Consider the following 14,619-nt stretch of genomic DNA (forward strand, 5'->3'; position numbering starts at 1 on the left):
AGCGGGGCCTGTGCCGGAGAGGCCAAGGGGAGAGACGCTGCTGCAACCCGCTGAGCACAGAGGCCCCAGGTGCGAGCCCCAAACCTAGCCACTGTGGTGGGTCCAGCAGAGGGCGCCACAGGCCCTGGAACGCAAGTAACGGCAAAGGGTCACCGGTATCACGCTCAGCGCACCCGGGAGAGTCACGGGCTCTTACCAGCCGGGGTGCTGGGATCTTCAGCCACCTGCCAGGGAGGGCAAGAAAGGAGTCAGTTTATTTATGAGACGCCCCTCCCAGAGCCGGGGATAGAACCCAGGAGTCCTGACTCCCAGCCTGCCTCCACCCCCGAGCTCTAACCATTAGACCCCAATTCCCCCCCTCCAAGGCCAGGGATGGAACCCAGGAGTCCTGCCCTGCAGCCTCCCACCCCTCCCCCAGGTGACCTGCCCCATTTACCGGGCAAGGAGCCGGCAGCCCCAGCGGGCAGACGATTTCCACCAGTTTCATCCAGGTGTTGGGCTGGTGCTCCAGGAAGCAGCTGATTTCCTCCAGCATGGCCAGCAGGGTCTGACCAGCCCCCAGCAGCGGGAAGGACACGGACTCCAGGAACGCGCCTTACACAGAACAGAGGCAGCTTCGCACCATCTGGCGCATGACCTGCAGGGACCAAGAACAATGGGGGAATAGATTATGGGAATATGTAGGAAGATTCTCCTATCTATCTATCTATCAGAGAAGTAAGCCGATATTCCTTCAGCAAGGCCTCCAGTTCTGGAAGTGGGAACTCGAGGAGAGAAGAGACAGACGGGTGATGTCTGTCCGTTACGCGGCACCTAGCCGGCGACAGAGGCTACGAAACACAAGGTATTTAGGATTCGCTGCTATCTTAGCTTCAAGGATGACCTAACACCTTTTTTCCCTCGGCTTCATTAACCCGTGAGAACTCCCAGGCTTTTCTCTCCTGGAAGTCTCTATGGATGCCAGGGAAACAGGGAGCCCACAGGCAAGTTCTTTTGGTTTTCAAGACATATTTTTGCTTTTCAGAAACTGCCCATGGCAACGGCTTCAGTAAAAAGTTTCATTTTTGGCGGGGAAAAATTAGTTTTCAGAAACTGCTTCCAGCAAACCGGCTGCTTTTCAGTGACACCTCTGGGGGCTCAGCACAAATGTTCAGTTTACAAAACCTGCTGATGTTAAAACAAAATGGTAAAACAATGGCTATTAACCAGGATGTTCAGGGATGGTGTCCCTAGCCTCTGTTTGTCAGGGGCTGGGAATGGGCGACAGGGGATGGATCACTTGATGATTTCCTGTTCTGTTCATTCCCTCTGGGGCACCTGGCATTGGCCACTGTCGGAAGACAAGCTACTGGGCTAGATGGACCTTTGGTCTGACCCAGTATGGCCGTTCTTGTGTTCTTACGTTCAGGTTTTGGTCAAAATTTTCAGTTTGGGGGCGGGGGGAATCCGTTTTGGGGAAAGAAAGACTTTCCGATTTTCCTAGGACTTAGAGAAAATGAGGGTGGTGAAGCACTGGAATAGGTTACCTAGGGAAGTGGTGGAATCTCCATCCTTAGAGGTTTTTAAGGCCCAGCTTGACAAAGCCCTGGCTGGGATGATTTAGTTGGGGTTGTTCCTGCTTTGAGCAGGGGGTTGGACTAGATGACCTCCTGAGGTCCCTTCCAACCCTGATATTCTATGATTCTAGCCCATCCGTCTCCAGCACCACCGGCAGCACCAGCACATCCGTCTGTCCCCAACACAGAGACAAGGAGCGTGAACAGACGCTCGGACCGGCTCCCCCCTCTGGGCCTGGGGACAACGGCCTGGGGGGCTCCAAACAAGGTGAGCCCTAGAGAGACCATCTTCCTACAGAGCAGCTGGGAGAGAAGGTGCTAGGGATAGAACCCAGGAGTCCTGGCTCCCAGCCCCCTCCCTGCTCTAACCACTAGACCCCACTCCCCTCCCAGTGCCAGGGATAGAACCCAGGAGTCCTGGCTCCCAGCCCCCTCCCTGCTCTAACCACTAGACCCCACTCCCCTCCCAGAGCCGGGAGAGAACCCAGGAGTCCTGGCTTCCAGCCCCCACTCTAACCAAGGCACTGACCTTCTGGCTGGCGAGGGACCCTCTGACCACCTGGGTGCGGACTCTCTCCTGGGCCCGGAGGACATTCCCCAGCAGCTCCTGCCAGTTCTTGCCAAGCGGCCACCGCTTGGCACATGCCCTATGGAAGGTGGCCACCAGGGCCCCATCAGCGGACACCACGGAGATGCTGCTCAGGGGGGCGGCAGGGCAGCCCCGGGCGAAGCTGTCGATGGCCTCAGCCACGGCCTCCACCAGCCACGTGCTTTCCGAGTCCACACAGACGGCCACAGAGGTGACCTGCACCCGGGCCGCAGCCTCCAGGGTCAGCAGCACCGCCCCAGCTGCCAGTCCCCCGGCCCCCGGCGGGGAGCAGACTTCCAGGCGGGCGTGAGGAGCCCCTCGCCGGCTCAACGCCCTCCGGGTCACCACGCTGGCCCCGCTGCCCGGGCCGGACTCACCACCCAGCCTCACCATGGCGCCCACCCGGATCCCGGTGCCGTCTCCCTCCCCGAGGCATAGGCTGAGCCCTGGGCACGGCCGGAAGAACCAGCCCACCGAGGGCACTGCCCTGCCCACCAGGATCAGCAGCTCACTGATGGCCACTTTGGCAGCCAGCACTGCCTCCCGGGGGCCAGAGAGGGCCAGGGTGCCAGCATCCCCCTGGCAGTGCCCACTGGCCATCACCTGCCAGAGGGAGGGTGCCAGGACCCCCGAAAGCTGCTCCCACAGGTCCATCTCTGGCAGTGTAATGAACAAGGTCTCTGTGCATCGGGCTCCCGGGGGGGCTCCCTGTGGGCCCCGGTGGGTGGGTCTCAGCTCTGTCCTTGCCACAGGCCCCTCAGGGCACAGCTTGGCCCTCTCCCCTGCCTTGGCCTCGCTGGTGGGGGGCTGGAGGCACCGCCCAGCTCTGCCCCCAAGGGCCACCGGCGCACCAAGCTTGCTTGAGAGTCGTTCCCAGACGGCCAAGACGGGTCCCATCGTGGCCTGGAGTGCCCAGCAGGTCGACAGCGCAGCCCGCAACAGCACAGAGGGGCCAGGAACGGCTCACGGCCCACGCCTGGTCTTGGAGCTCTGCTAGAGACAGCGCCGGGTGGTGGTTAGAGTGGGCACCAGCAGACTGGACTCCTGGGTTCTATCCCTGGCTCTGGGAGGAGAGTGGGGTCTAGTGGTTAGAGCGGGGGGAGGGGGCTGGGCGCACGAGGAGAGATGTCCCCTCCACAGGGTGCTGGCCAGCCAGTGCCGCCCCTGCCCTGGGCCCGAAATGGGTGGCTGGTGCCAACCCCAGTGCTGTGTCTCGCCCTTGGCTGTGCCAGCAGCCCCGACAGATGATCCACTGCTCCATGGCCACCAATCCCCCTCCATCCCGGGCGCTCCCACCTACCTGCTGCACCAGCCTCTGCCCTCACAGCCCCCTCTGCGGGCTCACACTCCTTCGACACCTCCTTGGCCCAGGCCCAGCTGGGCAGAGGAGCTGCCAGGGCAGACTGAAACCTCCCTGGGCGCCCGGCTGGGGAGTGAAGGTTCCCCCACCCGGGTTTCACTTTCCATTCCTCCCCAGTGCCAGGGAGTTTCATGCTCGTGGGTGGGGCAGAGAGGGTTTGGCCCCAGGAGAAGCCACACAGCTGAGGTGGAGCTGGAGAGGCCAGGGGCTCTGGGAAGCCAAGTGGAGGGATTGCCCGCTGGGCTGGGCACATCCAGAGCAAACCTGGGCAACGGGCCCAAGGGTGTAGCTGAAATCTGTCTGCAGAGCGACTCACAAATGCCAGCCAGATCTCCTTGTGCTCGGGACTGAACGCTGATCTCCGCCCCCCCCTTCCCCCCAACCCAGGGTCAATCTGGAGTCACTCCCAATAGCAGTGGGGACAGGGCTGGATTCTGCTCCCAGAACCCTGGGGTCAATCCGGTGTCACGCACTACCTGCAATGGGGTCACTCCATTGGAGTCAATGGGGCCAGGTGCCCAGGTGGTGGACTGTGGCCAGTGCAGCATTGCAGCCAGCAGGGTGATGCTGGTTTGCACCAGCAGCTGGCCAGCCGCGCATACTGGGGGCGTTTGGGGGGGGGGTTGCCCTGGGGGTGGGGGACAGAGAAGGAAGCTGGGGCAGCCAGATGGGGGAAAGTCAGCTGGTCAGTTGCAGGTGGATGGATGTGCCAGAGCTGGACCGGATTTATTGCCCCCAACCTGGGGGTGGGGTGAAGTGGGGGTCATCCTATCTCTTTGCAGTGTTGTATGCGGCTGTTCCGCATCCCAGCGCCGGACAAGCTATCCCTGTGCAGTGTTATATGTGGCTGTTCCCCAGGTGCCCCACCCCAGAGCTGGCTGCATCTCAGAGGCAGGTGCCCCATCCTCTCTCCTGGGCTACATTCGCCATACCCACTGCCCTCCACACCCAGCAGGCAGGACCCAAGGAGGGGGCTATCAGCCAGGCTCAGAGGGAGAATTTGGGGCCATTGGTGTCACTGGGATCTGGGGCAGCCCTCTAGCATTGCCCCCTCCGGGTATCATGTGTGGACCCACAGCAGTTGGACCCCAATACCTTAGAGGCCATCAGCCAGCGCCAGAGATTCATGTGGTATTACTCTAATGCAGGAGAGGAGAGCCCGTAGGTGTTAGGGGGAAATCAGTCTGTGTGACCTGCGGAACTCACTGCTTCTTGTGTCTGGGACTGTGGAGGGGCAGGGTGCAGACTGTGTGTGGAAAGGGGCTAAGGTGAGCAGGAATCACAGCCCACCAAGCCACCCTGAGTCCCCCGCGCTGTCCCCTTACCTGGGCTTCCTGCATGAGGGTGGTTCACCCCATGCTGAGATGCAGCTAGCTCTGGGTTGGAGCAGCTGGGGAACAGCCGCACATAACACTGCACAGGGGTGGCTCACCTGGCACTGAGATGCAGCTAGCTCTGGGTTGGGGCAGCTGGGGAACAGCTGCACATAACGCCACATGGAGATTCCCCAGGTCAGGAATTGGAAGAGATGGTCTGGCTGGGTTCTGCCCGCTAATTCAACTCCCGCTCCCGGCCACATGGGGCATTTCATTTGCTTCCCGAAAGCTCTTTGAGCCCCGTCTGAACTGCCCGCTTGGTGCAGCTTACATCTCCCTGGAATAAATCTTCGCCAAGAGCCCCGGGCAGATCTCCGCCCAGGGGCAGGTTTCAACTTGCAACCTCCATGCCATGGTGGCCCCTGGGAAAAGCTTGGGAATGTAAGAGAAGCTGGGTTGGGGGGCCTGCAGCTCAGGCACCGCCAGGACAAATGGCCTCAATTGGGCTCATGCACCAGACCCAGTGTCCCCAGGAGATGTGCCAAGGCCATGGGGATTCGAAAGCTGCTCTGAAGTGGAGCTGGCACCTACCCCAGCCCCATAGGCAGCGATCTGGCTGGGTAGCCAGTGACCCCTCCCTCCAGGGACCCCCGCAGCTCAACCCACAGGGAGGCAGATTGAGGCTCAGTCCGGCTGCCCCGGTCCCCGGGCTCAGCACCCCTCAGGCCCAGCGCCGCCTTGGGTCCTGGATTCGGCCTGGGGCACAGCTCTGGTCTCAGGGAAGCTGGTTTAGCTGGAGGCGCCAGTCCCCTGCACCCATGGCTCGCCCAGCGCCAATCCCTATGTGGGGGAGGGAATTAGGTGGCTCAGTGACCTGGGGATGCCCTGAACGGCTGGTACTCTCCCTGCCCCCAGGTATGGGCACCCTCACGGCCCTGCTCCTACGTAACCCATGTCCCAGACTCCTGTGCACCTCACCCTCAAAATCCACTCTAGGCTTTCGGATCCAATGGAAGTTGAGGCTGGGCACCAAGACTCCTGGGTTCTATCTCAGCTCTGGGAGGGGAGTGGGGTCTAATGGTTAGAACAAGGGGGGTGCTGGGAGTCAGGACTCCTGGGTTCTATCCCGGCTCTGGGAGGGGAGTGGGGTCTAGTGGTTAGAGCAGGGGGCTGGGCACCAGGAGTCCTGGGTTCTATACTGGCTCAGGGAGGGGTGTGGGGTGTAGTGGTTAGAGTGGGGGGCTGGGAGAGTTGGCATCTCCCTTCCAGCCCCAGTGCTGTTACTAAATCCCACACCCAACCTGCAATGTGAAGAGGGGTGTCCTGGAAAGACATGCCCTAACCCTAATAGGGAAGTGGCCAAGAACTATCACTCCCAGCATCCCTGCTGCTGGGGGGCTACTCCTCCCAGCATGCCCTAGGTGGGCTAGGCTGGCCATTAACCCTTTGTTCACCGCAGCCCAGAGGGGTATGGTTTGGACAATAGGAAGAACTGTGAGTAGTGACTGTCCTGCGCTGCCGTCATCTCCCTGCACACACACCCAGCTCTCCGTAATCCGCGTCTACGCGGAGTTCAGGCCGCTTGGCAGCAGGTCGTCCCTTTGCAGAACACTGAAGCACATCAAACGAAACCTGGCCACAGCAGGAAACGCACCGTTAAGGATGCCTGCGTCACCTTAACTCTGCCCTCATTCCGTGACTCCCCATGCACACAGGTAGTGCAGTGCTCCTCCGCCAGCCCCGCGGTGGCTGAGACGCACAAAGCTCTTCCCCTCCTTTCCCAGCCCCTTCGTGCCCCCAGGAGTCCTGGAACATGGTGAAGGGACCAAAACCTTGCTCTGGAGTGGGCCGTCACAATGGGGGTTATGTGGCTGCAGTCCAGGCGGTGGGCAGCCCCACACTAGCAGGTGGCAGCAGTTGTTGGTGAGATGAGGATGGTAAATTACCCGAAAACCCAGCCGAGCATGGGGACTTCAGGGCCCTTCGACAGGCAGGCTGAGAGGAAAGGGCACTGGGGGGGGCAGAGAGGGGTGAAGGGGCCCCCTGGATCCCAGCACACACATGTGGGAGGCAGGGAGAGGGGCTTTGTCCCACCTAGGGGCTGGGCCCCTCAGATCTGGGCGCACGCACAGGAGCGGGGAGCATGTGGGGCTGACAGTTGCCCCTGCTCCTGTTCTCCCCAGTGTCCCACTCCCCAAACTCTCTCCCCTCCCCTGCCACCCATCCCCGTTTATTCTCCTCCCCTTAGCCCCCTCTCCTCGCTGCAGCCCCGAATCTCTCTCCTGCTGTTTCCCACCCCCTGCCCCCAATGCCCCTCCCCTCCCAGGAACCACTCACAGGGTGATTTTTCCCCAAATACTTTGGGGAGTGCAGGCAGGGTGTGTGTGTTGGGGTGCAGTGGCAGAGCTGGGGATACAGGGGTGGGGGGTGCATGAGGAGAGCTGGGGTGCACTTGCAGGGCTGGGATACAGAGTGTCTGGGCATGCAGGGGCAGAGCTGTGAAGTAGGCTGGGGTGTAGCCAGGGGCAGATTTGTGGGTACAGGGTCTGGGGGTGCACAGAGAGTTAGGGCTGAAGAGGGGCTGGATGTCCTGGCAGGACTGGGATACAGAGGGGCTGGGGGTGCAGAGGCAGATCTGGGGTACAAGGTGTGGGGGTACCTGGGGAGAGCTGGGGTGCACTAGCAGGGCTGCGATACTGAGGGGCTGGTGTGCAGGGACAGAGCTGGGGGTACGGGGGGTGCAGGGGATTGGGGTGCACGGGGAGCTGGGGATACAGGGTCTGAGGGTGCATGGGGATAGCTGGGGGTGCACTGGCAGGGGTTGGAGTGCAGAGCAGCTGAGGGTGCACAGAGGTGCACTGGCAGGGCTGGGATACAGAGGGGCTGGCGGCAAAGGGGCAGAGCTGGGGTGCAGGGTTGGGGTACATAGGGAGAGCTGGGGGTACAGAGATGGGGGATGCAGATTGGGGTGCACGGGGAAAGCTGGGGGCGCAGTGGCAGGGCTGGGGGTGCAGGGCCATACACCCTCCCCCTCTCCCTGCGCAGGAGCGGGGAGGCCCCGCGGGGCATGCTGGGAGCTGCAGTCCCGCGCGGGGCATGCCGGGAGCAGTAGTCCGGGCCGGGAACACTGGATCCGAGCGGGGTCCCGGCGGAGCGCGGCGCCCCCTGCGGTAAGAGCTGGGCTGGGCCAGAGTTGGGGCGGGGGCGGCTTCGGCTGCTGGGCTCGAAACCCAGGAGTCCGGCCCCCTCCCCCCAGCCACTAGACCCCCCCCTCCTCCCCACCTTTCCCCGGGCGCAGAACCTAGGAGGCTCCCAGGCCCCCAACGCCCCCCCCCCAAGATACTAGTCCCCACTCTCCTCCCAGCTCTAGGCTCGGAAGCCAGGAGTCTGGGTCCCCCCCCTGAAACCACTAGACACCCCCCCACCCCTCCGCTTTCCTCCTGGAGCTGGGATAGAACCCAGGAGTCCGGGCTGCCAACTGCCCCACTTAACCCACCCCACCCCGAGTGGCAACAGGCAGCCTGGGGCGCTGTCCATCTCCCTGGTGTTTCTCCTCCCGCAGGTGCCGGGACGTGGAGCAGGATGGCCCAGGGGACCCCTCCTGTGATGTTGACCCCGGCTGGGCTGTCGGCCCTAGGATGCCTGCAGCAGGGTGGAGCCAGTGCCCCCCAGCAGGAAGGGGATGGCGACAGCGGGCACCGGGCCAGTGGAGATGTGGGGCCGGATGTGTGGTGGGAAGAGGTGCAGGGAGACACGGGGACGCTCTCAGATCTGGGTGGCCAAAGGAAGGGGGACCATGGGGGCCAGGCCATGGGGGAGGGGGAGCAGAAAAGAGCCGGGGGACCGGCTGCCCCGGTGCGCCCCCGGCGGTACGGGTGCAGCGTGTGCGGCAAGGCCTTCTCGCAAAGCTCCACGCTGATTGTGCATCGGCGCTCGCACTCGGGCGAGCGCCCCTACACCTGTGAGGAGTGTGGCCGTGCCTTCGCCCAGAGCTCGGGCCTGGCCAAGCACCGGCGGGTGCACACAGGTGAGCGCCCCCACCCCTGCCCCGAGTGCGGCCGGCGCTTTGGCAAACGCTCCAACCTGGCAGTGCACCGGCGGGCCCACACCGGTGAGCGCCCCTTCCCCTGCCCCGCCTGCCCCAAGGCCTTCGCCCGGCGCGCTGACCTGGCTGTCCATGGCCGCACCCACACCGGGGAGCGACCCTACCGCTGCGCCGACTGCGGCAAGGGCTTCAGCACTGGCTCCAACCTGGCGCAGCACCGGCGCACGCACCAGCCTGATCGGCCTTACCGCTGCGCCCAGTGTGGGAAGGGCTTTCCCGGCAGCTCGGAGCTGCTGCGCCACTGGCGCTCCCACACCGGGGAGCGGCCCTACCACTGCGGCATCTGCGGCCTGGCCTTTGCCCACAGCACGGTGCACCGGCGCCACCAGCGTGCCCACCTGGAGGAGTCGCCCTACCGCTGCGGAGACTGCGGGCGCAGCTTCGCCCAGCGTTCTGACATGGTGGTGCACGGCCGCACCCACACTGGCGAGCGGCCCTACCGCTGCCCCGACTGCCCCAAGGCCTTCGCCCAAAGCTCCCACCTGGCCACCCACCGGCGCAGCCACACCGGCGAGCGCCCCTACCGCTGCCCTGACTGCCCCAAGGCCTTTGCCCAGAGCTCGGCCCTCACCGTGCACCGGCGCACCCACACTGGCGAGCAGCCCTACGCCTGCGGAGAATGCGGCCGACGCTTCCACCGCAGCTCCAATCTTATCCGTCACCAGCGCACCCATACGGCCGAGCGCCCCTTCGCCTGCCCGCAGTGCGGCCGACGCTTCCATCGCCGCTCTAACATGGTGGTGCACCAGCGCACCCACTCCCGGGCCAAGGGGCTCTGCCCGCCGGCTGCCAGGGACGCTGCCCGCTGGGGGGCCTTGGAGACAGAGAGCCCTAGCCCTGTGCCCACAGCCACGGGGACTATATAGCCCTGCCCTGGCCTTAGAGCCCCGCTCGCATGCTGTGCTGTGCTCTCCTCAGCCCGTGCCGGGCGCTGCACCCCCAAAAGGCCCTCAACGAGGCGGGGCGAGCGGAAGGCTGGCAACGACCTGGCAGGGAGAGCGCTTGGCATGGCCCCTTCGCCCATCTGTGAGGCCCAGCCGCAGCAGCAGCAGCGAGACAAAGTAGGCTGGGAGCTCAGGGGCCGAGTTTGCACCTTGAGAGTGATTTGCCGGGGAACTGCCCCCTCCATCACTGGGCGCTGTTACAGCCAGACCATGCTGGAAGCCAGGTGCTAGCTCCACCACCAGATAGGGGCTGGCCACTGGGATCTTCGCCTGCTCCCGGCTCTGGAGTTCAGGGCCCAGCTACCGCTGGAAGGAGGACGAGGATGGTCTGCAGGTTGCATGTGGGGAGGAGGGGAAGCTGGGGCTGATGCTTCTGTTTTGAAATAAAGCATTTGTACCCTTTTGCAAGACGATCCCCATTTCCTCAGGGGCCCTCATCCCGCTGGGAAGCCACCCTCCCCAATGGTAGGTGGTGTCCCACCCACACCTGGGCCATGCCCAGCCTGTCCCAGCATGCACTGTGAGCATAATGCTCTCCCCTGGTCTGTAGCGCCTAGGTGAGAGGAGGCAAGCTGAAAATCTTGGGGGAGGGGAAGAAAATAATCTGCATGGGGGGGTAGCAGAAGGGCGCATAGCTGGGGCAGTGTGTGTGGGGGGCGGGTGGTCTGTAGGGGCTTTATGGGCCAGCCTGAAATAGGCTGGATTAGCGAAACAGCCCCAGTCCTGGTCTGGATGAGCATAAATAACCAGACTGGGGCCATCTATACAGAATCTCGGGGACGGTTTCAGTGATCTGAACTGGGCTAGGAGTCCCTGTGGTCCATATGGGACTACATCGGCCCAAGCAGCGGGCTTCATAGATTCCAAGGCCAGAAGGGACCATTGTGATCTTCTAGGCTGACCTAGTATCTCACAGGCCAGAGAACCGTCCCAAACAATTCCTGGAGCGGGTCTTAAAACATCTGAGCGAGATTTAGAAATCATCAGCGATAGCGAATCCACCCGGTCCTTGGGACATTGTTCCTGTGGTTAATTACTCTCCTCGTTAAAAAGCTATGCCTGATTGCATGGACCAGATTGGATTGGGATATATGGCCTGGCATATGTCTGTAGGGGTGAGATGGCTTTGTTCTGTAAGGGCCCACAAAGGGGTGCTGGTCAATATGGGATTATATGGCCTGTGTGGAGGGAGGTCAGATACAAAAGGGTTTGGAGTAGAATGCTCTGAATTGGTTTGTGAACCCATATAAGGGGTTGGGGGAAGGGTCCGTATAGAATTACCTCCTGGTCTGTACTGGGATATATGACCTGGGGTAGAACAATCCAAACCTACAAAGTTATATTGCCCTGTTGTAAATATCTGTCACATCCAAAGGGGGAACAAGTGAAGATCGCAAGGTCAATCACTGAAAACGTAGCCAGCGGCTCAATGCGGACTGTGTCACCCTACAGCCCTAAGAACAGTGTCCACACCCCGGGCGCCCTGCCTTGTTCAGTTGCACGGGACAAACAGCAGGTCAATATCTTGGGTTGGCCTCCTTGGTCAGTGGGCGGCCCTGGGCCATATTCACAGACTGGTGAATGGGAACAGAGGGGTTATCCCATCTGACAGGTGGTTTGTATGGCTTTGTGGGGCAGCTGCAGGGCCCATACAGGTCTATATGGCCTATGGCAGGCTGTGAGGAGGATGCAAGGCCTATACAGGCTGTACTGCTCCTAGCACGAAGCAAGGAGGATGTAGGGCCCATACAGGGCAGCTGTGCAGAGGGTTGTACAGCCCAGGAGGGCTGAGGGGGAGCAGACAGAGCAGGACCTCTCAGGCTCATCGGCTATTGGGAGGTTGCAAGCCCTATACAGCCCTGTATGGCTGGGGGGGAAGGGGGGGAATAGGAGTTGGCTCACTTTTGGAGAGGTATCAAATGTTTGCCCAGGGGATATATAAGCCTCCCAGACACTCTGGTGTTTACAAGTGACGGTGAGCAGGCGATGCAATTCTCGGCATGTGCCGCGGCGTACGCAATTCGCCCCCCTTTCACGCGCGCGGCCGGCTCCCGCCCCCCATACTCCCAGCATACACCGCGCCCGCTATGCAAATGAACCGGCTCCGCCCGCCAATAAGTGTCGCCGATCGGCGAGCCCCGTGTGTGTCTCACATAATACCATGCGCGCCTACCCGCTAGGGGCGGGGCTCCGGTTCCTCCACGCCCGCGACCGGCCAGGGCAGGGGACGGGGCTAATGCAAATGAGCGATATGCAAATGAGGATGGGCTGCGCGAGAGTTCGGTTCCCGGAACGTTGCCTGGAGCGTGGGCAGGTGGGAGCCGCCGCTGCCAGGTGCGGGGAGGAGAACCCTGGGGGGGTGCAGTGGGGGAAGGGTGCAGGGAGAGGTTGGGGTGTAAGGGTGTGGGGGAGCAGGGGAGTAGTGAGGGAGGGGTTCAGGGGGCCTCTAGGGGGTGCAATGGGGCGGGAAGCATTGGAAGAGGTGCAGGCGTGGTTGGGGGGTGCAATGGGGCTGGGGTTGCAGTGGGGGAGGTCGGGGGGTGCAATGGGTCAGGGTTACAGTGGGGGGGTGCAACAGGGCTGGGGTTGCAGTGGTGGTCTGGGGGCATGCAGTGGGGGAGGGGTGCTCTGGGAGTTCCCGGAGGTGGGGGTGTTCTGGGAGCAGGGAGTTAGGGTCAAGGGGGGAAAACGCGAAGGGTTAGGATATTGCATTGAGGGCGGGGGGCTGTGGGGGACGCAGTGGGGCCTGGAGCTGTTGCAGAGTCCCAGCGGGGGAGGGAACTGGTTCATGGAGTGCTACGTAGATCATGGTGGGATGGTCCATATAAGGCTGTGAGAGTGGGCAGGGAGGAACATGCTCATTCATATAGGGCTGTGTGGCCCTGGGGATCTGCTGGTACATACAGGGCTGTGTGGATCTCTATAGGGTGGTCTGTATAGGGTTATATGGTCGTGGGGGGGTGCTCATCCATACAAAACTCTATGAATTGCTGTAGGTTGGTCAATATAGGGTTATATGGCGGGGGGGGGGGGGGGGAGGGTATTGGGTTGCAGGAGGATGGGCCCTCTGGGGGTTGATGGCCTGGGGGGGGGGGGGTGTGCTGGTACATACTGGGCTATATGGATCTTGGTAGGATGGTCTGTATAGGGCTATATGTCCTGGGTGGGTGCTGGTTCTTACACAGCTGTATGGATGGCAGTAGAATGGTCTGTATGGGGCTATATGGCCTGGGATGTGTGTGTACTGGTCCATACAGGCTGTATGGATTTCAGTAGGATGATCTGTATGGGGCTATATAGCTTGGGGATCACAGTCTGTGGATCCCTGCCTCCCTTCTCTCTGCTCGCCAGCCCCGCTTGTCACTCCCAGGATGAGGCGGAAGCAGAGGGCAGCCGAGGCGGGGGGCGCGGGCCTGGCACTGGAGCGCGCTGGGGGTGGCAGGACTCCGGCGGCACCTGGCATCGCTTCGTGCCTGAGCAGAGTGAGGTGCTGACACAGGCAGCCAGGTGAGTGCCCTGGGGGCGGGGGGGGTGTCGTGGCTCCGGCTATGGTGGGGGAGTCACTGGCTCTGAGCCGTGTCCATCTCCCCCCAGGGCAGGGAAGCCCAGCGTGACTGTGGGTTCCCGCGTGGACCTGCGGCGGATGGTGCAGCGGGATGGACAGACGGGGCAGGACAGATGTGTGGCAGCCGCTGTCCAGGACCAGGACTCCTGTGAGTGCCCAGGGCCCCCTGGCGGGGGGAGCAATGTCGTCGCGGATGCCTGGGTCCCACGCCCTGTCCTGATCACTCCCCCAAGTTATGGGGCACCCTAGGGGTCAGCACCCTGCTGTGCTTCCCGGACACCTGTGTCCTATGCCCAGTCGTCGTCACTGCCCCAGAGGCTGGGAGCTGTGGGGCCTCCAGGGGTGAATGCCCTGCTCAGCCACCTGGACACCTGGGTCCAATGCCCCATCACCATCACTGCCCCAGAGGCTGGGAGCTGCAGGGTTAGCGCTGGCAGGGAGCTAATAGGATGCCTGCGGCCCAGATTTCGTGTGGTGCTGGCAGGGGGACGAAGAGGGGCAGTGGCTGCCCTACCCTGCCGATACCTGCCTGGCGCTGGAGCGAGCGCGGCGCGGCGACGGGGGGCCCAGCCTAGAGGTGACGTTCAGCCGGACCCACTACACATTGGACACGTCACAGATGACCCAGACCAACGTCAGAACTGGATACCAGCGCCGGATGGAGCGGAGGGAGTCAGGTACTCCTGGGTTCTCTCCCTGGCTTTGTGAGGGGAGTGGGGCCTAGTGGGTAAAGCGGGCTCTGTGGGAAGCTGGGGGAAGGGGGTTCAGGCTCCCAGGGCCCAGCTCCGGTTGGTGAGCAGGTCTCGGGCACCTGGGGCGGGGCAGGCCTTGCTGCCAGAGTGTAAGCTCGTTAGTCATTAATCATCCCCCAGGGAGCTGGGAGGAGAATCTGACGCCAGGCACAGCTGCATCACAGCGACAACGCACAGGGTGGCTTGCCTGGTGCTGAGATGCGGCCATCTCTGGGGTGTGGCACCCTCCCCTCCCCCTCTGACCCATGGCCTCTCTCCACAGACGCTGTGGATGATCATGGGGGATCTGAGCCCAGCTCCGTCCCTGGCTCCTCGTCCCCCCAACGGCCCCCAGCGCCGAAGAGACCCCGGGATGGGGGGGCCAGCCCCAACCCCGGAGCCAGGGGAGAGAGCACAGGTGAGGGGTGGCGAACTACAGCACCCGTGGTCTGC

General features: G+C 62.5%; 2 protein-coding genes across 2 annotated transcripts; both read left to right on the forward strand.

Moving 5' to 3' along the window:
* Positions 1 to 7,912: 7,912 nt before the first annotated feature.
* LOC112120833 (zinc finger protein 664-like) lies at positions 7,913 to 10,221 on the forward strand. The gene is made up of 2 exons (XM_026661165.1): positions 7,913 to 7,991; positions 8,384 to 10,221. Exon 2 carries the CDS (start codon positions 8,404 to 8,406, stop codon positions 9,790 to 9,792), a length of 1,389 nt encoding a protein of 462 aa, XP_026516950.1. The 5' UTR covers positions 7,913 to 7,991; positions 8,384 to 8,403; the 3' UTR covers positions 9,793 to 10,221.
* A 1,810-nt stretch (positions 10,222 to 12,031) lies between these two features.
* On the forward strand, positions 12,032 to 14,591 carry LOC112120834 (the record flags this gene model as incomplete). The annotated part of the gene is made up of 5 exons (XM_029913825.1): positions 12,032 to 12,204; positions 13,222 to 13,377; positions 13,465 to 13,583; positions 13,900 to 14,112; positions 14,450 to 14,591. Coding segments are annotated over exons 1-5 (803 nt in total), but the record flags the coding sequence as incomplete, so codon positions are not given.
* Positions 14,592 to 14,619: the final 28 nt, after the last annotated feature.

This window comes from Terrapene carolina, unplaced genomic scaffold, assembly GCF_002925995.2.
Source record: "Terrapene carolina triunguis isolate 2854851 unplaced genomic scaffold, T_m_triunguis-2.0 Scaffold935, whole genome shotgun sequence".
NCBI classification, from domain to species: domain Eukaryota; kingdom Metazoa; phylum Chordata; order Testudines; family Emydidae; genus Terrapene; species Terrapene triunguis.

What these genes read in the sequence shown, in the direction of transcription:
- LOC112120833 (XM_026661165.1), top strand. Translation starts at nt 8,404, where the DNA reads ATGGCCCAGGGGACCCCTCCTGTGATGTTGACCCCGGCTGGGCTGTCG.